This window comes from Amblyomma americanum, chromosome 7, assembly GCF_052857255.1.
Source record: "Amblyomma americanum isolate KBUSLIRL-KWMA chromosome 7, ASM5285725v1, whole genome shotgun sequence".
NCBI lineage: Eukaryota > Metazoa > Arthropoda > Arachnida > Ixodida > Ixodidae > Amblyomma > Amblyomma americanum.
In genome coordinates this window covers 22,310,349-22,331,285 of record NC_135503.1, presented here as the reverse complement: position 1 = coordinate 22,331,285, position 20,937 = coordinate 22,310,349, and the positions used below count along the sequence as shown (strand labels likewise).

General features: G+C 45.5%; 2 protein-coding genes across 2 annotated transcripts; both read left to right on the top strand.

The window, feature by feature from the left end:
- Positions 1-6,007: 6,007 nt before the first annotated feature.
- LOC144098668 (ribosomal oxygenase 2-like) lies at positions 6,008-20,659 on the top strand. Its single transcript, XM_077631478.1, has 9 exons — positions 6,008-6,219; positions 11,088-11,451; positions 12,448-12,567; positions 15,292-15,423; positions 16,123-16,229; positions 17,711-17,831; positions 18,586-18,901; positions 18,965-19,053; positions 20,456-20,659. The coding sequence occupies exons 1-9, from the start codon at positions 6,152-6,154 to the stop codon at positions 20,630-20,632; spliced, it is 1,494 nt and encodes a 497-aa protein (XP_077487604.1). The 5' UTR covers positions 6,008-6,151; the 3' UTR covers positions 20,633-20,659.
- Arr2 (arrestin 2) lies at positions 6,388-7,850 on the top strand. The gene has a single exon (XM_077631479.1). The coding sequence runs from the start codon at positions 6,515-6,517 to the stop codon at positions 7,715-7,717; it is 1,203 nt and encodes a 400-aa protein (XP_077487605.1). The 5' UTR covers positions 6,388-6,514; the 3' UTR covers positions 7,718-7,850.
- Positions 20,660-20,937: the final 278 nt, after the last annotated feature.

The following is a 20,937-nucleotide window of genomic DNA, read 5'->3' as shown; positions in this document are numbered from 1 at the left end:
CTGCAGCCGGTAAGAAAGGGCATGGCCTGTTGAGGGCACATAAAGGCCACAAGAAGTTTCTTTAGTAGTTGAACCATCGGTGAAGATATGGGTGTGCTGCGTATATTCTTCGATTAAGTAGGCGAGAGTAGCTTGCAGAAGTGCTGCCTGTGGCATGCGGCTCTTTGCATTCACACCTGGAACAGACTTCTTCACCTTTAGAGGAGAGAGTGTCCATGGAGGAAAGGCCAGAGGTAGTAGTTTCTGAGGCTGATTAATAGTAGGAAGGGGCAGGAGCTGCACTGCCTGGCCAAAGCTAGAGTTGCTGTGAGTTAGGTGGACACGGTGTAGGAAGTGCTTCTTCCCTTGCAGGACATGGCGGAGATGGGTACGCATAGTTTCCTGGGCGGCAATTACCTCTAGTGGAAGACATCCTGCCTCCGCTACTGTTCCTGATGCAGAGGAACCCTTTGGGAGGCCAAGACATATTCGCAGGCAGTTGTTCCGTGTGGCATTGAGCCTTATTGCTTGATGTAGATAATCTTTGAAGCACTGGTAGACAGTAGCGCAAGGTTCCTTCAACATAGGCTTTTTCAAGCAGAAGCATTTATCGGCAGTTGCTACCCCACCTTGTTCCCGCCATGAACCTGAACACTTGCGATGCTGCAGTAATCCTCGCACGGAGTTTTTTGATCTGAGGTGACCATGACAGATTATTGTCGATTACAACACCCAGGAATCGCTGAGATCGCACATATGGCAGCGATCGTCCGCCTAGGAGCAGCGGATATCGGGTCATCGTTTTTGTTGTAAATGCCATTGCAACACTCTTCTCTGGCGAGAGACGGAGACCTCTGGAAGCCAGGTACATCGAAATGTGCAATAGTGCTCTCTGAAGACGTTGCTGGGTAATATAGCGCGAACGTGACGCGGTCCAGATGCAGATATCATCAGCATAAATTGTTATGCGGACCCCTCGCGGAAGGTGTCTTCTTATGTGAATAAGGACAATATTGAACAGGAGAGGGCTGAGCACCGCTCCCTGTGGTATGCCCCTCTCCACTGCGTGAAAGCGTGTTGGACCGTTTGGAGTGGTAATAAAAATTTGTCGTTCTTTTAAATAATGCCCAATCCACTTGTATAGCCTTCCTCCACGGCCAAGACTGCCAAAGGCTGCGAGAATTGCATGGTGAAAGACGGAGTCAAAAGCGGCCTTGATGTCTAGGAAAACGGCTGTTGGGATGTACCCAGCATGAAGGTACTCCTCAATTGATGAGACGAGGGCGATGATATTGTCAGTCGCAGACCTGTTTTGACGGAACCCGTTCATTTCTTGGGGGAACTCATTTCGGCTTTCTAGGAACCAAGTTATGCGCTTACAGATCATGCGCTCCATGAGCTTACCTACGCAGCTCAGTAGGGCAATGGGCCGGAATGATGCGTAGCTTGTTGGCTGCTTACAGGGTTTCAAAACGGGCACGATTTTCGCCAGCTTCCATTCCGTGGGGACCTGACCAGCCATCCAGGAAGAATTGTAATACTCCAGGAGTCGAAGACGGGAGGTGTGGGGTAGCTTTGCAATGGCGTCATAGGTCACCTCATCATGACCCGGAGACGTGTGCCTGTTTGTCTCCGCGATAGCTGTGGATAGTTCTTCCATTGTGAAAGGCAGGTCTAACGCTGGCACTGCCGCCTTTGGGATGCCTGTTTGACCATCTGCGGAGAGTGTCGAATGCCCTGACCCTGCCGACAGCAGCTTGCAGTATTCTTCTGAGACTTCTTTTATAGATTTTTTTTCGTGAAGGGAGAGTGCAGCGAAGGGGTGGAGTTGTTGAAGTGGTGTGCGCATACCTCTAACTATCCGCCAAATATTGGTTACTGGTTTGCGCACATCCAGCGTAGAACAAAAGTCACGCCACTTTTGCCGACTGAGTTTATCCATGTAGCGTCGAATGTGACGTTGTGCCCGTCGGCATGCACGTAGGTCATCGAGGCTTTTTGTGCGCAGAGCTTTCCTTTCAGCTCGCCTGCGTATAGCGCAAAGCCTTTGGAATGTGTCATCATTTGAAGGTAGGTTATCATTTTTAGCTGTAAGTTGTGTACTCGCCCTCAGGCAATACGCAATTGTCGATGCTAATTCCTCATTGCGAGTTGCCGCAGTAACTCCTCTGCTTACAGCGTCCTTGTATGCGTCCCAGTCTGTAGATTTTATAAGGAATTTCTTTGGGTTCCTCCGCGCATGGAAAGCCGATATGAGGATTGGGTAATGGTCGCTTCCATGTGTCTCCAAATCAGTGCACCAGCCAAAGTTGTGGGCGAATGAACTTGCGACAAATGTCACGTCGATGCTGCTGGTAGTCGTCGGGCCTCGGAGGTAGGTGATGCTGCCGTCATTTAATGGCTGAACTGAATGCTTGGAGAGAAGTTTTGCAAGCTTGGCACCTCGGGCACATGTATGTGAGCTGCCCCAAATTTCATTATGAGCATTGAAGTCTCCGCAAATAATATGCGGAGAGGGCGTCCTTGCTATCAAGTCTTCAAGTCTCAAAGCATCAAATGGCGTGCCTGGCTCAAGATATACTCCAATCAGAGTGTACTGTTGTCCGGCAATAACTGTGACAGCGCATACGTATTCATTGTCGCTGTGAGGCGGGACATCAACCGGTGAGGCCGGGATATCCTTGCGGAAGGCTATCAGCAATCTGCTGACGTTATCTGGTCGTTGTGAATGATGGAAATAGTATCCATTGAGTCGGAAAGTTTCCTCGACGCGTGATTCACAGATGACTATGAAGGGGAAGCGGTACGCTCGCACGAGCTGTCGGAAATCTGAGAGTTTAGAGCGTAGCCCGTGAGCGTTCCACTGGAAAATGGTGCATGTACGAAAGATGTTGTGGATTGTCAGCTGCGGTGAAGTTCTCGCTGTGGAAGCCATGATTACTGAAGTGTGGTATTACGCCCCTGCGGAGCGTAGGAGACCGACACCAACGGCTCCATTGCAAGGACAGCTTCTACTTCTGGGAGTCTTCCTGACGAGGGGTTTGCACGGATAAGAGCCTTGATGGCTGCAAACAGCATCGGAATCAGTAGGCATGTGACATCTTGTTCAGAGCTTCCGGTTTGCTGCCTGCCGCTGATCTTCTTGTCATGTTGTGGCGCCCTAGGGTCAGAGCAAGCGACGCTGTTTGTCGGTTCTTGTGTAGTGCGTTGCAGTAGCTTTGATGAAGGAGAAGAACCAACGGACTTCCCACGCTTCTTTTTTACCGCATCTGCGTAGGTCTTGTCAGCTGCTCTGCCACGCTGCGTTGACCGATTCTCGGAAAGAGCTGCCATAGTCGTGAAAACCACGTCGGGGTTAGGTGGTGGTTCATGGCGCTTAGGGGGTTTCCCTTGTGTTTGCTCTGCCGTGCGAGCAACTGTGGCTGCTTTCTTTTTATAACACCCTCCATAGGAAGCAGGGTGTGGGCCACCGCAGTTAGCGCATTTAGGTTGCGCTCTTGAAGTGCATTCTTTGTGCGAGTGGGGGCCAGCACACACTTTGCAGCGCATGGGGCCGTTACAGTGTCTTGATATGTGGCCATGCCTCTGACATTTATAGCACTGAGTTGCTGCACCGACGTATTCAGTTACAGGGTAACTACAGAACCCCAGCGTTACTCGTTTTGGTAGCGGCGCATCTTTTGCGAATTCCAATATAACTGTGCGACGGCGTACCGCTTTTATCTTTCCACCATCCTCAGGAGTGTAGGCGATTAGCCTCTTCGCTGAGAGGACACCTTGGTCGCGTAGATATTCCTGCAGATCTTCGTCTGTGCAGGTGACAGGTACATCTTGTATTTTGCCATAGCTTGCCATGTAAGAGTATGGGACTCTGGCCTCTACAGCCACTCCAGCCAGCTTAGTTACCGTGAGCAGACGGTTGGCGGCGGGCAGCGTCGATACTGTAACCATCAGGCTCCCATCCTTGTGAATGCGATGGCTGAGGACTTTTTCTTGAGCCGATGCTACAACCGCCGAAGCCACAATGTTGGGGTTGGCTTTCCATAGGCTTCCTCCTTCCTCAGTGGGCCTGAAAACTACAGGAACACCGGTAGCTCTCTTTTTCTTGTACGATACAACTGTAAATGATGCTTGGTCCATGTCCTCTGGATGGTCGGTCAGAGGCTCGTTGCTGGCTTGGTCGTCGCACAGTCTCTTGTATCTTACCACTTTCAAATGCTTGCTTGTATACTTGCAAGAGTCAACTTGACAATGTGAACTTGAAGAGGACCAATACTTCATCTGGACAATAGCGAAATATCATCCATTTAATAATCAAGTTTCAGTTAACGAAGTTTGAATCAACAAGAGACCACTGTATAAACACTGTATAAATTGATATGCATGTGCAGGTAATAAGAGCTCAGCGCAGTAATTTCACCACAATACCGTGGCTTTGCATACTCCTTGCCTTTGTAAAAAAATATACGGAGGGCACTTAAGACTATATGCATGTTGTGAATTTGTGTCTCTTCGTAAACTGCTAGTTAATTACATTTGTTTACTAGCTAGTACTAGTTAGTAACTAGTGCGGTCTAAAAGGCCTTTAGGGTGAATGCCTTATGTCTAACGTGTTCACCCTAAAGGTCTTCACCTTAGAAGCCTTCAACCTAAAGGCCTTCAGCCGCCGCAGTGGCTGCGGCAGTCGCATTCTGATAGAGGCGAAATGTTAGAGGCCGTGTACTGTGCGGTGTCAGTACACGTTAAAAGAACCCTAGGTGGTCGAAATTGCCGGTGCCCTCCTCTATGGCATCCCGCATAGCCCGAGTTGCTTTGGGACATTAAATCTCCCCTAAACCTAAACCTAAAAGCTTTCACCTTATAGATCTTTTCACTGTTTACAATTTGATTGAGCGCATGTGCGTGTCGGACTGTGCTGCACATGCGCAATAGATGCCTGTAGGAAATCCGCCAGTCAGCCCGGTGGAAATATGGCTTCACTCAAAGAGCAAATGCAAAAAGGACTGTAGGCCTTTAACCTAAGGCTATTTGGGTGTTCATGTATACATTGGGACCTCTGCTGACTCTCTAAACTTGTAACCTTATGTCACCGCCATGATTTTGAGACACGAATCTGGGACCACTGGACAAAGCCAGGGTTCGTTGCTGATGAGCCATATGGTATCGCAATTAAATATTGTTGCGAAAGGTGCATTCTCACTCTGGATTGCCACCTCAATCATGCGTTGAGGGATGGTATGAAAAAACTGTTCTTGCGGCCGAGGAGAGAGAGTGGAGGGGAAAGGCGCAGTAACTGTTGGATTTCTCAGTGGACACCGTGAGGGAAGGGAGGAAGAGAGAGGAAAAAGGGGGAGAGAAAGGTACTGTAGTAGAGGGCTTCCCGGGAAGCCGAAATCTGATGAACTGGGGGAGACGATGAAGAAGCAGGTGCAAGACTGGAGAGAGGAAGAAGACCCACAGTGGAGCTCTCCTTTTGTGCATGCACGTCATTCGCGAATTAGGATCTCGGTGTAAGGAAAAAGGCACGGTGGTGGCATGGCCTGTCCAACTCGGACCAACAGCAGCAGATTAGAGAGGGCGCGCGAGAACGCAGCGGCTGCCGGCGCCCTGAACTGAGGACGCCATCCGTAAAGGAGTCAGCCATCTCACCTATTCTAAAATATGTTTTGCGTCATCATATCTATAGGTGGGCACACAGGACAAGACAGAAAGGAAAGGGGTAAAGAGCGCTGGATCTGTCGTTTATTTTTTCTTAAACAATGCAATTAGCTTACTAAGGTTTCGATAATAAACATACGAAGCAGAGTTGCGCATCGAGAAAAAATTTGGGCCTCGAGCTTTCGAGCGAGGAAAGGAAGTGGTGAGCCGATTAAGCGTGTTTGTACTGCATATTAAAAAAAGTAAAAAAATCAAGGTGAAAATAAGTAATGGACACGATAAGCGCTTGACCTTAATGTCCGCGTGCTTTCAGTTTTACGCACTGGATGGGATCGTTCCTCTGCGGTCATGCATCCACGTCTGGCAACAGCGCACAGACGCTGCAGACGCGCCGGCGCGGCGTGCACGTGGTTAGCAGTTTGTTTAGATCTGTCTGCTACAGTGACCTGCCGTTACATAATTGCCTCGTTCGAAACGTTCGTTACTTGTGAAACTCGAGATTATCTGGCTGACAATGAAGACTAAGCGAAAGACTGATGGTGACGGACTCACCAAAAGAAAGAAAACTCGCAGTAACACCTGGTAAGTCAACAGGAGCTTTCTGAAGCTAGTTGCAACCTGTTAAGTCGAGCTGTTGCTCGTTATTCGGTTTGCTTGCCGATGATCCTCACGGATCATGGAGAAGCCACATTTCTTGGGGACCTTTCACTCTGTACGGGCGCCGCAGTTGTGGGGCTTCAACTTAATCTCGTTAGCTGCGCGTCATCCGACTGCGGCACTCTGACGACTGCATAAATACGAGCACGCCTCGTTCGCCGGCGCAGTACGCATCACGACAGACGTTCCGCACGTCTGTCACCGCGTACACACGCTCACAATGGCGTTCTTCGTCTTGCTGTGCCTCGTCGTCGCCGTGAAGGTGTACAAGAAAGTCGCGCCCAATGGTAAGCTCACCGTCTACATTGGCAAGCGGGACTTCGCGCAGCGAGGAGACAGCTGCGATCCCGTGGAGGGCGTCGTCGTGGTCGACAACGACTATCTCAAGGGCCGCAAGGTATACGGCCAAGTGATCACCACGTTCCGGTACGGTCGCGAGGAGGACGAAGTGATGGGACTGCACTTTTACCGGCAACTGTTCCTCGCCCATGACCAGATAGTGCCCGAGCGCAATCAAGTCACCCAGGTGTCCGACCTGCAGCAGCGCTTGCTGCGCAAATTGGGGACCAACGCGTATGCCTTCGCCTTCAGCCTGCCTGCAAACGCGCCCATGTCCGTCACGCTTCAGCCTGGCCCCAATGACCGTGGCAAACCTCTGGGTGTTGAGTACGAGCTGCGCGTCTACGTCGCTGAGGACGACCAGCAGAAAGCTCACCGACGCAGCACCGTCAACATGGCTATCCGCAAGGTGCAGTACGCGCCACTCACGCAGAGTGAGCGCCAGCCAACGACCGTTGTCTGCAAGGGCTTCACGCTCAGCCCTGGCAAGGTGGAACTCGAGGTTGTGCTCGACAAAGAGATCTACTTCCACGATGACAAGATAAACGCGCATGTGTCCATCTCCAATTACTCCAAAAAGAACGTCCGAAACATCAAGGTCCTGGTGCTGCAGAACACGGAGGTCACGCTTGTCCACGGCCACTACTCTAAGGTGGTGGCGTCTGTGGACAGTACCGAGAACTGCCCCATCCTTCCTGGTGCTGCCTTCTCCAAAGTGTTCCACCTGCTGCCTTTGGCATCGGAGAACCGAGATAGGAGAGGAATTGCCTTGGATGGCCTGCTGAAGGAAACTGATGCCTGCCTGGCATCGTCAACACTCAACCATGAGGATGCTATCGGCATTATCATTTCGTACGTTCTCAGAGTGCAGCTCTATCTGGGGCCCATGTCTGGTGACTTGATTGCAGATGTTCCCTTTAAGCTTGCCAAGTCAGAACCTGAGGAAGTCTACCCCAAGCTTCAGGAGAAGAGAATCTTTGACCGCTCAAAGCTCAAGAAGCAGCTGACCAGAGAGATGAGCACCAACCTTGTATTTGAGGACTTCCAGTGGCACAGGCAAATTAGTGAAGACGGAGGAGAATAACTGTTAAATAATTTTTTTTTTGCCTAGGTTTCCCTTTGTTGGTTTCTCTGTCTCCTTTGCTCTCTATGTATATCTGGTTCTTGCCTTTAGTTTTCGGCCCTGAGGAATGGAACTCTATGGTGGATTTTATTTGTAGAATATCTTTGTATGAAAGTACTACATGTTAATAAAGAATAAGCTGAATAATGCACTGACTATATTTGCTTCATGTTGAAGTGGAAAAACTAATCCACAGATTGGTCATCTTGCCATTATGTCCAAAACAACAGTATTTTTTGGACACTGAAGTGAGTTTTTATGTTATTAAATAAGCTGTGCAAGATGATTAGGTTGTTTAGCTTTGCTCCTTAGCTTTCAATAGAGAATGCAGAAATGAAATCCCTGGTGACATCATCAGCACTTCCGTGAAGCGCTGCATGACATAATGTCTTGTATGGTGTACCAGTGGCCCATGGTGCTGTATTACCCAGTGTTGCCAAACCGAGCTGATAGCTTCTGCCAGCATGAATGTCATTGAAAGGTTGTTTATCATAGTTGTAAGAATGTTGAAGGTGACACTACAAGCTGCCTGACAGTACTAGAAATAGAACACGAACATTCCTTGTACATGGTGTGCGTCTAACTGCACATGAAAAGCGGCAAGTTTGGTTCGAGAGCCTCCGTTTTCTCGATGCTAATGGAATATGTGTGAATTAATGTCTGTAAAGGAAGGCTTAGACCAGGGAAGTTATTTTTATGCAGTGCTTTTACCCTGGATACCCGTTAACTGATGATCTGGTCTCGCCATAAAGAAATGTATTAAAAATGGCTATAGTTAATTCAGATGGCATATGTAAAACAAATTTTAGGTCCGCTTCCAGTTCAAATTATTGAGAGCTACTGTTTTATAATATTTGAAAGTTCCATGGGCTATAGAGGGTGTGACTAAAAAACCAATATAGCTGCCCGAGAGGTGATAGCTGTCTTACCCTAGTGCTGCATTGTGCTTACTGATACTGCATTAAAATGTTTGTGCAATTTACTCAGTTTCTGGAATGAAGAACCGCACCCCGTGATTGCGCACGCTGACCACGGCAGGCCTAGCCATGAGGGAACAAAGGAACGGCGACACTCTGGCTGACACAGACAGGACATTTATGGCTGTAGCAACGATAATGACAGCTAGCATCAAAATATGCTAGAGAATCAAGATCATCCTACTCACCAGCAAGGTTATGAGCGAATGTTCGCCCAGGCTAGGGCAGGGGAGAAGCTCTGAGGCCGCAAGGGATGGCCTCGTGGCACTTGTGGGAAAATGTTCCCACAAGGCCTCTCCCCATCGGCGGAGAGCAGAGCACTGGAAACCGTAGTGTCTGTGTGCGACAAATTCCTGAGCCGAAGAGAGCTGTCTCCTCTGCGCGCAGCAATCACACCTTCCGTGATGCTCAAGTCACCATGACGCGGGCACCCTTCCTGCCGTGACGCAGGCGCCCTTCCCGCCGTGACGCAGGCGCCCTTCCCGCCGTGACGCAGGCGCCCTTCCTTGTTATGACTAAGACACATCACAGGCAAGAAAACGAAAGGGTACAGAGCAGGTCGAGTCCCCACAATTCTTGTGCCTTGAATTTAGAGGGAGTGTATGTAGGTGATATTACCTGTGACCGGACAGTTCAGTAGTGTAGTAGGTAGAAGATGCAGTTGCTTTTATGTTTTCTGCCCGTATTGTGGGCTTTACACGTGAACATGAATATTATATTAGTCTGTTACTGTGCCTATGTGCAAAAAGTAACATAACCCAAACAGTATAACACGACAAACGTGCTGCGCGACTTGACTCAAAAAGAAGGTTCAGTTGGAGATGCTAGACCATATCGGATCAGCTCCCAGGCATTACTGTAGACGGCCATGTGGTGCCGACACCATGCGTGGAACTTGTGAATATGCCTTGGACAGTGCTAATGTACAGTATTGTGCATTTTTATCTTGAAAACTTTTAAAAATTTCCCCGCCTCAATCACTGACTCATTTGCAATGAAACTGTACTCATAGCTTGCATATTTGTTAACTTTTGTATCGTAGCAAGTTTGACAACGGCACTTACTTAGTTGCGCCGCACATGATGCAAAACATAATTGCCTGCGTCGAGATCGGCGAACTGATACCCACAAACACCATTTTTTTGCTGAAGGGCGGCAGTGGCGCCATCTGTTTTCTGCTGTCACCCTCCAATGCTTTCGGAGAGTCACGAAAGCAGACGATATGAGCTGAATGGGATAAAGTCACTCCGCAGAAAAAGAGATCAAACAATATTCTTTTAAAGGTAAAGCCTAGTTAAATCAGTTGTTCAGATATTTTCTTCCGCTTAGTTATAGCCGAAAATGTTGGAAGCGCTTCAGTTGAAACAGATGAAACGGCCGGAATTGTGTAATCAAAGGGCCCGCGCTTCTTGCAATGCTCGCCTCGGCGCCTTGTCATGACAATTTCCACTGCAGCAAACAGACCGCGCCACTGCCGCCCTTCAACGAAAAAACAGCGTTTGCGGGTTTCTGTTCGCCGATCTCGACGATTACGTTTTTACATCATGCACGGCTCAACTAAGTAAGTACCGCTGTCAAACTTGCTACGATACAAAAGTTACCATAATACTCAAGCTCTGTGTGCAGTTTCACCGCAAATGAGCCAACAGTTGAGGCAGGGAAATTTTTTTAAATCTTCACGATAAAAATGCACAGTACTGTACTTCTGCGGGTCGCTTTTTTTTATTCTTCTCGACAGCACCACGTTTCCAAATCCTGTTCCATGCATTAGACCCTGCTGGAATTCCTAGGAGAAATGAGTCTTTATCATTTCATTGTGTTGCCACTAGATGAAACAGCACAAGTAAATGGAAAAATTTCCTTGAACTGCACTGAAGCACAAACTGATGTAACCAGGGCTAGCCTGTAACCAGAAGTAGCTAATTTTGAATCGTAATTAATGCTGTGTTGATACAACTGTTCGCTGACACAAACCTGGGTGACATGTAACCCCATTTCCCCAACATCTGTGGCTGAAAAAACAAAATCACATTATACATCAGCTTATAAATTCAAGAAAGGGGATCAGCATTTACAGTCATGCTCAGTATCACTTGCAGCATACAAGACTTGGCTGGAGCTTCCTTTAAGAAGCAGCAAGCGCCCGACTGTGGTGCCAGTGGAAAGGGCCAGGCTTTCACTGAAGTATATTGCACTGCATTCAATTGATTACTATAAATTGGTGTGATCATTGCCACTGCATTGCAGGTCATACTGAGCAGGGCTGTACTCATGTTATTTTAGTACAGCACCTATTCAGCTTGAAAGAAGGGGTATTTATTTTTTATTTATCAGTGTCCCCTATTTCCTTGCAGCACTGACAGTGCATCGAGTGTCCTGGGCCAAAACTTTGAGACGCCACTTCATGTTGTGGAGTTTCTGCTGACTCCACTTTCATTTGAAGTGTTTGTGGAAAAGCACTGGGAGCGAGAACCGTTCATATCTCAGAATCGGGTTGGTCATGCCGAGCTGTGGGCACCGCTGTTTGGGAAAGACAATTTTTTTGCCTTGCTTAAGGAAAAGCAAATATACTTTGCGAAGGACATTGCTTTGTGCAAGTATGAGGATGGGAAGAGGACAAACTTTGAGAGGCAGGGACGTGCTACTGAGGCCAAGGCAAAGAGACTGTTTGAAAACGACAAAGCTACAATGCAAATCCACCAGCCGCAACGATGGGTGGTAATGCACTTTTCTTCATTTTCATGCTGCATGCATTGTGTTTTTATCTGTGCTTTCCACAGTGGCTTGGAATAACCTTTGAATGCGGATAACCAGAAGACACTTTCTACCATAACGTACCATGCTATACCACCTTATACCATAAGGCACTATGACTGGTTCGGGTATACAAGTTTTTTAATATTACCAAAGCCATATTATCTAAAATGTGTAGAAAAAAAAAATGGTGTGTTCAGATCTCTCTTGTACTTAAAATAGTGCTGCTTGTCGCTTTAGCATTTTATTTCTTCCTGGTGATAGCACATCAGCAAGGAACACTTGACGTCATGAAGCCAGTGTAATTCCAGGTCGCAGCACCTACTGTCCGCAAAAGACACATTCAATCACTCACCCCCTGATAGACAATGCCGGCATACTTGCCAACCCACCTATTACACAGTGTTATTTCAGCAGAGTTCCTCGGTACTGCCTTTACACATATCTTATTAGAACAAAGAGGGAAAAAAAAAAAAAACTCGGCTGTTGCTGTTTGTTAATATGCATGGAATTCTGTAATACAGTGGGCATCGGTTCAGAATTGGCCCTTCACCCCACACATATCCTGAAAAGCAATGTGGACTGTTAGCAAAAGGTAATTACAGTGATCAGGAATGCAAACTTTGCAGTTATGTTCTACCCGTCGAAGGTAGCAGTGTTGTGTTTCATTGTGTTTCCTGGGAGCTTGCAGGGATCCTGCAGTAAAACAAAATAAAATTGCTTGTTTGCGTCGCTCTTTTCATCCTTCGTGTTCCTTTTGCGCTATTTTCTCATCATGAACGTTATCCAGCTCGCCCAAATTTCGGCACTACTTAATGCTTGCATGCTTAAAAAAAAACAACATAAAAGTTAGCTGGGTGGAAAACTGAAGGGCTACTGCTGTCTTATTTTAGTTTTAAGTACACAGTGCCTGCGTGACTTGTGAAGGACAGAGTCGAACACGCTCAAATGTCTCTACAGGATGGTCTCTGGGAGGTCCTGGAAAAACTGGAGTGTTTTTTTGGCTGCCTCGTGGGATGCAATGCTTACATCACTCCTCCATCTGCACAGGGGTTGGCCCCTCATTATGATGATGTGGAGGCAAGTTGTGTTGTCCTTACATTTTACACTCGGGCAGTATTGAATACAGACAAAGAAGCACTGGACATCAAGCACAGTGCATAGCATGATGGTAGAAAATGTGAAAAATAATCCGCAAAATTCCACGGTTATGGTCAGCTTTGTAGGTCGCATGGCTTCAATTTTCAAGTTAACCTCTAAAAGGCTTCTAGTCATTTGGTCATCTCTTATTCCATTTAGTTTTTAAACCCTAATCATTCCTTGTTGCATTAAGCATTCAGTGAATCACTGGATACAAGTTCATTGCTGTCAGTTGTGTGAGCACTAGACAACAAACGAGGCATTAATAGAAGATGGCCTCTTGGCTGGCCACTGCCAAAGATTTGCTTGCAATCTACTTTATAATAGTGCAGGTGCTTAAGTGTCTCAACAGATTTGTGTGTTTTAGTCAGCTTGAGTGCACATCACTGTAGCCTGGGAAGTCTTCCTTCCTTCCTTCCTTCCTTCCTTCCTTCCTTCCTTCCTTCCTTCCTTCCTTCCTTCCTGGCCGGGGCCCTGACGGTTCCTTCCTTCCGTTCCTTCCCTTCCTTCCTTCCTTCCTTCCTTCCTTCCTTCCTTCCTTCCTTCCTTCCTTCCTTCTTCCTTCCTTCCTTCCTTCCTTCCTTCCTTCCTTCCTTCCTTCCTTCCTTCCTTCCTTCCTTCCTTCCTTCCTTCCTTCCTTCCTTCCTTCCTTCCTTCCTTCCTTCCTTCCTTCCTTCCTTCCTTCCTTCCTTCCTTCCTTCCTTCCTTCCTTCCTTCCTTCCTTCCTCCTTCCTTCCTTCCTTCCTTCCTTCCTTCCTTCCTTCCTTCCTTCCTTCCTTCCTTCCTTCCTTCCTTCCTTCCTTCCTTCCTTCCTTCTTCCTTCCTTCCTTCCTTCCTTCCTTCCTTCCTTCCTTCCTTCCTTCCTTCCTTCCTTCCTTCCTTCCTCCTTCCTTCCTTCCTTCCTTCCTTCCTTCCTTCCTTCCTTCCTTCCTTCCTTCCTTCCTTCCTTCCTTCCTTCCTTCCTTCCTTCCTTCCTTCCTTCCTTCCTTCCTTCCTTCCTTCCTTCCTTCCTTCCTTCCTTCTTCCTTCCTTCCTTCCTTCCTTCCTTCCTTCCTTCCTTCCTTCCTTCCTTCCTTCCTTCCTTCCTTCCTTCCTTCCTTCCTTCCTTCCTTCCTTCCTTCCTTCCTTCCTCCTTCCTCCTTCTTCCTTCCTTCCTTCCTTCCTTCCTTCCTTCCTTCCTTCCTTCCTTCCTTCCTTCCTTCCTTCCTTCCTTCCTTCCTTCCTTCCTTCCTTCCTTCCTCCTTCCTTCCTTCCTTCCTTCCTTCCTTCCTTCCTTCCTTCCTTCCTTCCTTCCTTCCTTCCTTCCTTCCTTCCTTCCTTCCTTCCTTCCTTCCTCTTCCTTCCTTCCTTCCTTCCTTCCTTCCTTCCTTCCTTCCTTCCTTCCTTCCTTCCTTCCTTCCTTCCTTCCTTCCTTCCTTCCTTCCTTCCTTCCTTCCTTCCTTCCTTCCTTCCTTCCTTCCTTCCTTCCTTCCTTCCTTCCTTCCTTCCTTCCTTCCTTCCTTCCTTCCTTCCTTCCTTCCTTCCTTCCTTCCTTCCTTCCTTCCTTCCTTCCTTCCTTCCTTCCTTCCTTCCTTCTTCCTTCCTTCCTTCCTTCCTTCCTTCCTTCCTTCCTTCCTTCCTTCCTTCCTTCCTTCCTTCCTTCCTTCCTTCCTCCCTCCCTCCCTCCCTCCCTCCCTCCCTCCCTCTTGTTTTGTTTTTATTAAATTTGTTTTCAAATATACACTTGGGTATATGAATATTCAGCCTCAAATTTAGTGACTGGTCCAATGTAAAATTGATATCAAAACTAGTGTATTACAACAATACAAGCTGTAAAAACAAGTATGCGGCGACTGCGTTTTTATGGAGGAAAAACGCTAAGGCGCCCATGTGCTGTGGGATGTCAGTGCACGTGATGTCAGTGCATGTTAAAGATCCCCAGGTGGTTGGAATTATTCCGGAGCCCTCCACTACTGCACCTCTTTCTTCCTCTCTTCTTTCACTCCCTCCTTATCCCTTCCCTTAGGGCGCTGAGGTTCAGGTGTCCAATGATATATAAGACAGATACTGTGCCATTTCCTTTCCCCAAAAACCAATTATTATTACACTAAGGGACCACATCTATGGAAAGAACATAACTATAAATATCAATGTTGTATCACTCATTGACATAGTAATGAACACATTTTTAAAATGACAGCAAGTACAAGTAATCAATTTGAAGACATGAAATTTTTCGCTTATGATAGTGGTTCTTTAAGCAACAAGAGTCGTCATAAAGGGCGTTTTCTGAGTCTGTAGCTTTGTGGAGCATTTTTTTCTGTGTTTTGTTCATGTCTGCCTCCCTGTTTTAATCCTTATTTGTGGACCACACAACCTACTTGCTATATTATAGCTCTCATCTGCACCTTCTAATAACACTAGCTTGGAATTTTCTAATCTATGCTTCTTAAGCTAAGCTAAGAAGATTCTAAGCTGCCCTAGTATTTTGTGGCTTTCGGCAGCTAGATCATAGCAGCACTTCCGTGTCAGCCTATTGTTTCTCCCAGGTAATGCTCTGCTTATTGTGAAGTGCCTGTCTGTTGGCTGCTGTTCAGATCAAATGAGGTTCACGATTGTTATTAACATATATGAGGAGATCCTTGCAAATTCTGGTTACTCAGAATTTTGGAAATTTTCTTGCAGGTATTTATAGTGCAGTTGGAAGGTGAAAAGTGCTGGAAGCTTTACAAACCTCCCATAGAATTGCCTCGCACTTACAGCAGTGATTTTGATGCTGCTGATATTGGTGAGCCAAGTCATGAGTTCACATTGAAGGTAGGTGCATAGTGAAGGCTATGTAGTCTAGCATGGACTGCCTTGTGTGCTGCAAGCATTTTGTTTATACAGTCAGCAGCAAAAGTTTATGGGATGCGGATGCTAAAAAGAAACGGTCTCCTTCAGCAAAGTCATGTAAGCCGGTTGCCTCAATTGAGTATTGGTGTAAGGAGATGTGTATGCCGCATCCACTGCTGTCAGTTCCAGACCTGTAGGTTTCAAGGCATTGCTACAACACATGTATCTCGTAAACTTCTGCTGCGGCTGTACAAGTTTTATTTATTTATTTTTGTAAACTTTTGCTTCCAATAAAGTTAAGGCAAATAATTCTGTGACCAAGTGATGCTCTTCTGTGTGTTTCAAAATTCCAAATGCGGGTTTGTTCGCCGGGAATTGGGGGGTTTTTTTCTTCTTTTTCTAAGGCTTGGAAAAGTGCAAAAGGCATGAATACAAGGCGGGGCAAGGACATTGCAAACGAAAGTTATGCTTGCCCCATATCCTCTCATGCATTTGTGTAATGCAACTTTTCTGTGTCTCGAAGTATGCACCAACTAGTCCGTCAGCATGTACAAAAATCCGCAACATGTTGGTATTGGTTCCTAGTGCTTGAGGGGTTGCTGTAAGCTTCACATAACACACACTGACCCATATTTCATTCTGCAACAGTCCTCAGTTTTATCTGCCTACTTCCTCTGAAAGCCAGGAGACTTGCTGTATATGCCACGGGGAACTATCCACCAGGCATGGACTCCAGAATCTTCCGGAACTCACTCTACGCACATCACCATAAGCACTTATCAGAACCAGTAAGTGTTTCCAAGCTTGCTCCAAGCTTTTTTGTGCCATTTCTCATTTTATCAGCTATGTCATGTAGCAACCGAATACCTCAAATTAAAGTTTTGCTAGCTTGCTCATTCTTAAAGAAGCACACAGAATATTGTGCTCTCCTGATCACTGCTACACAAAGCCACTGCATCATATGATTATGCATTGTATCGTGGAAATGCAATAAAAATCTTAGTTAGTTGTAACCACTCATGCACCAACCACAGGATTAAATAGTCAACTTTTTATTAGAAATGAACTAAATTCTTTAAATTTTCATAATTTATTTGCAACATCTGCTTCTTTTAAAAACCTAAAGGCTTATAAAGGTTGTACAAGTGCATTTTTTCCTTGAAGCAAGCTGGGATGGAAAAGAACTTCATCATCGTGAAATTGCATTACAATCCTTTACTTGGTTTCTCAAGTTTTGTGCATGAAGATTATATAACATGGTTTAATTTCACGGATGGGACAAAAGGAAAGAACGTAAGAGCAGAGAAAATTGCAAAATTGTCAGCGCACGTGACACCAGGTGCAGTCTGTTCATGAAAGAGGCTTCATGAAAGGCATGTCCTTTTACTGCATCAGTAGTCGTCCATGTGACTGCTTTGTTGATTAAAATAGGAACCTGGGCTAGCTTTGTTAAACATCACCAGTGTGTCTTGCACCGCCCACTGTTGGTGCCATGAGAATCGATGCCTTGAAATGGCATGAAGAACAGGGTAGAACCGACACCATGAGTGCTATGGTCGTCTCTGTCGCCTACTTCTCACTGTTTCAAGTATAAGGTTTGCCAAAATGGAGTTGGCAAGGGCCGTTACTTGTGCACACTGTGTAAGATGCTAAGTCAGAATGAAGTGTGTTGTTGGGTTTCTTGAGAGCTGTTCCTGTCTCAATTTTGTTCTCTATGGCAGTGTTTTTTCATTAACCTGGACTAGTTTGTTTCAAGTCCATGTTTAAAGGTTCCTACTTTCAAACTGGTAGCATAAACTTGCTGAAGTGCTTTTTTAAAAATGTCACAACAATTGTTAAGCAAGTGTAAGGAAAACCCGGTCCTCAAAAATGTTCATTTATTGATTGTGGGATGTTTCAGTGGCAGATATTTATCTGAATATACTCCCAACGCCTACTTTAGCTGTCCCATTCAAAATTTCTTTTTGCTCTGCCACTCTCATTGTCTTTCTCGATTTCTGCATCAAATTAATGATGTAACATGAAGGAGCTGCTTTGGACAACAACCTATTGAGGGGGATTTAAAACATTGAAGCTTTTGTTTGTAGCTTCCTCCAAGGAAAGACTCCATGCAACAAGAGGCTAGAGGAAACATATTCTCAAGTGTGTTTTATTAGTACTGGCTTCTCCAGTGATGCTGCTACTGCAGCATGTGTTCCCTTTTAGTCTGTGCTTCGGCCGTGTATGGTTTAACATTTGTATTTTCACTGTGCGTATCGTTTTCACTCAGCACAGTGGGCGACAGTCTTAAAAGTCTAGCACCAAACTTGATTGATGCTGCGCTGGACTCCTGTGTGCAACTGCGAAAGGGCCTCCCTCTCCAGTTCCTCCCACATTCAACATTATCCAAGGTGCAAATCACACTCCTATATGCATGCTCATTTTAGAAGGTGGAAGCTGCCATAACACTATGTAAAGCTTGGTGTTATGGTCTGCTTCAATGTCTAGCTGTTTCATGTTTGATTCTTCCGACAACTGTAGAATAGACAGTTTTTATGGCATTACAGTGGTCATTTCAGTTTGACTAATCATGAATGCTTGTTATTTTGTTATCTCGTAGTTAGGCTGTGTCGTGATAATATGAATTTGGAAAGCGGTACCTAGCCAAGTAGTACCAAGCATCGAGGCAGCTAGGGGATACTACAAGGATGACACCTAAGCTGTTTTGTAATCTGTCCCGAGTAAAAGCAGTATAATCAAATGCCGCTATGGTTACATTAGAAACAGGACAAAACTTGAATTTATGTTATGAATCATCAAAGAAAGAAAAATGGTATTTCTTATTTCTTTTCCTTTTGTTTTTGTTCAGAGCAGTAAAAATTTTTAGTGTAGTGCACTCTTAGAAATAGTGTTTTTTGACATAATACTTACTTGATTACAGTTTTGAATTCGAAGCTATTGTATCTTTATAATTTCGCACAAATTAAGAATATCCCTAGTTCAAGTTGGCCTCAAACATCACTTATTTGCCTCCTGTGCACATAATTTTTTCCTCTCTGTTGTCTTCCTTTTTTGTTTCTTTGACCTAGCTGCCGCATGTCATGACGCTTATTTGTGAAGACATCACTTGTCTGACCTAATTGTACTTTTCACTTCTTTTGAAAGGCCACTGTAGTTGCTGCACTCGAAGCAGTTCTGGAGCATGTCAGGAGCACGAGTGATCCTGTGCCTATCGCTGAAGACCTGGTGCATGATTTTATGCGTACTCGATTGCCTCCATTTGGAGTTGACCGTCAGGCTATATCGGAGACAACGCCAAGTGGCAAAGCGCCTGGCATCAAAGACTGCATCAGGTTTAAATACCCAAGCCATGTGACATATTTGATAGAAAGTGGTGCAGCTGAAACGGACGATGATGAAGAGGATGCCACCGGTGTGCCATCACAATCGCTTGCTGAGCAACCACTGCAGCAGGATCATGGTAGGGCCCGCATGCTTCCAGTTATTTTCTCTTAATCTGTATGCCTATGTTTTGTCTGTGCAGGTGAAAAAATGGTGCTGCTAGTTACATCAATGTTTAATGACAGGGAAACACACATGGTGTCTACTGGGGAAGATGATGAAGACCAGGAGGTAGGGAACTTTGATCATTCATACAACTTTCTTGAACATGTATGCTTTTGTCCAATACTACTGGTTTCAAATAATTTTTCACCTGATAACATACTGATTGCATCAAGAGTAGTGGTTCCTGTCACTGGCAGATTAGTAAACAGCTGTGCACCAGGTATATAGTATCCCTGTGCGTGAATTGTACTTTTGTGCAAGTTAAGTTTTTAATGCCCAAATTATGAAGGAATCAATGGAAATAATAAATATGATCACATTATGTTAACTGGTGTACACACACATTCAAAAGCCGTTAACAAAATTTGAGAAATCAGTATGTTGCTAAATAGCAGCAGTTAGCATTTTGTCCTTTTTGTGCCGATTGTACAGGCAGTGTTGCACAAATTGAAGGCCTGAAACCCCCAAACAGAGTAGATATTTTATTCAACAAAGGTTTTCCTATTCTTCCCGCAATGTTTGTCGGAAAATGAGGAACTAGGAATTGTTGGATGCTGGCTGGAAGTCGCACATTAGCACCACATTTTTCATCACACAGCATGCTCACAGTGAAACCAAACATTTTGACCAGAGAGCGATGGCTGCTGAGAGCATGTTGACATTAACCATTGTGTCCAAGCTCCATGACAGGCATTCGTGACACTGAGCAGTATAGGGTTAAACAGGAAAAAGAACAGCGCAGTAAACAAAGCATCAGAGGAAGAAATAAATAAGCAAGAAGCCCATTACTTAACTGCATCACCAGGACATAAAAGTGATCAGTTCTTTTGATGTGTGCCACAATCATTGCCCATTAACGTGTGACCTGGAAGGGTGACCCTTTTAGGTCCTAAGAGTTGCCTTTTAAAATACATGTAGGAATAGATCCCTCTTTGATATGCTCTCCAGCTTGAATTGATTATGAGGCATTGTGAATTTTTTACATTAACCTGATATTTTTGCCATGTGTGCAAAGCTTGAAAACCACTCGGTAGCTTGTACAAGCAATAAACTGGGGTTTTTCAAAGGCTGGCAACATCTGTAGCTTTCATTGTAGCATGGTTTCCTTCTTAGGGTCTGTTCCCTTTTATTGTAAAAATAGTGGGGCAGTTCTGTATTTTTTTTTTTTTTTAGGGCTGTGGGGGGTAGAGATAAGGCCCACTGAACTCTTGCAGGAAGGACGGAGAGGAAACTGGCCATGTATATTGGGTCGACCACATTTCTTTTGCTTTGTCGTCTCTGTACTTAACATGTAGATATGTGTTCACATAGGATAGCTATGCTATCTTCCAAGGAATAAATAAAAAGAAAATTGTGATTTGGCAAGTGTGTGTTCTTTTATGTGGAGATCTTTTTTAAGGATATTGTTAAATAGTTGCTGAATTAGACACTACAAAACAGGACATAAAATGGGTGCTCCGTATTTCAGGATCCAGAGATAGCAAAATTTCCTCTCCGCTTCCTCGATGCAATAAAAAAATTGTGCGGCTCCAAAGAGTTTGTACCCTGTGAAGACCTCAACTTACCATCCGATGAAGACAAGCTTCTGCTGCTTACAACCCTGTGGTCTCTACACTTGCTTGATGTTCAGGGCTCGGAAGCATAGAATGGCAATAAATATTTATTTAGTGCCTGTACACTTATTTTTATGTGCTTATTATCATTCTGACATTCATTAATACTAATGCTTCTGTCTTGCAGATTTGAGCTGTAAATTTGTTGTTTGATGCCTTTTCTCACTTCTGCATAAGAAGTGTGCAAAAGCACTCATACACTCAACAACACCGGCTCAAAATCTTGTCAATGTATGATCTTGTGCCATTGCCTAGCAACTAGAGTTACTGCCCGAGCTTACCCGAGCTTGCCTGAGTTACTCGGGTAGTAACTTGGGTAAGCTCGGGTAAGTTCGGA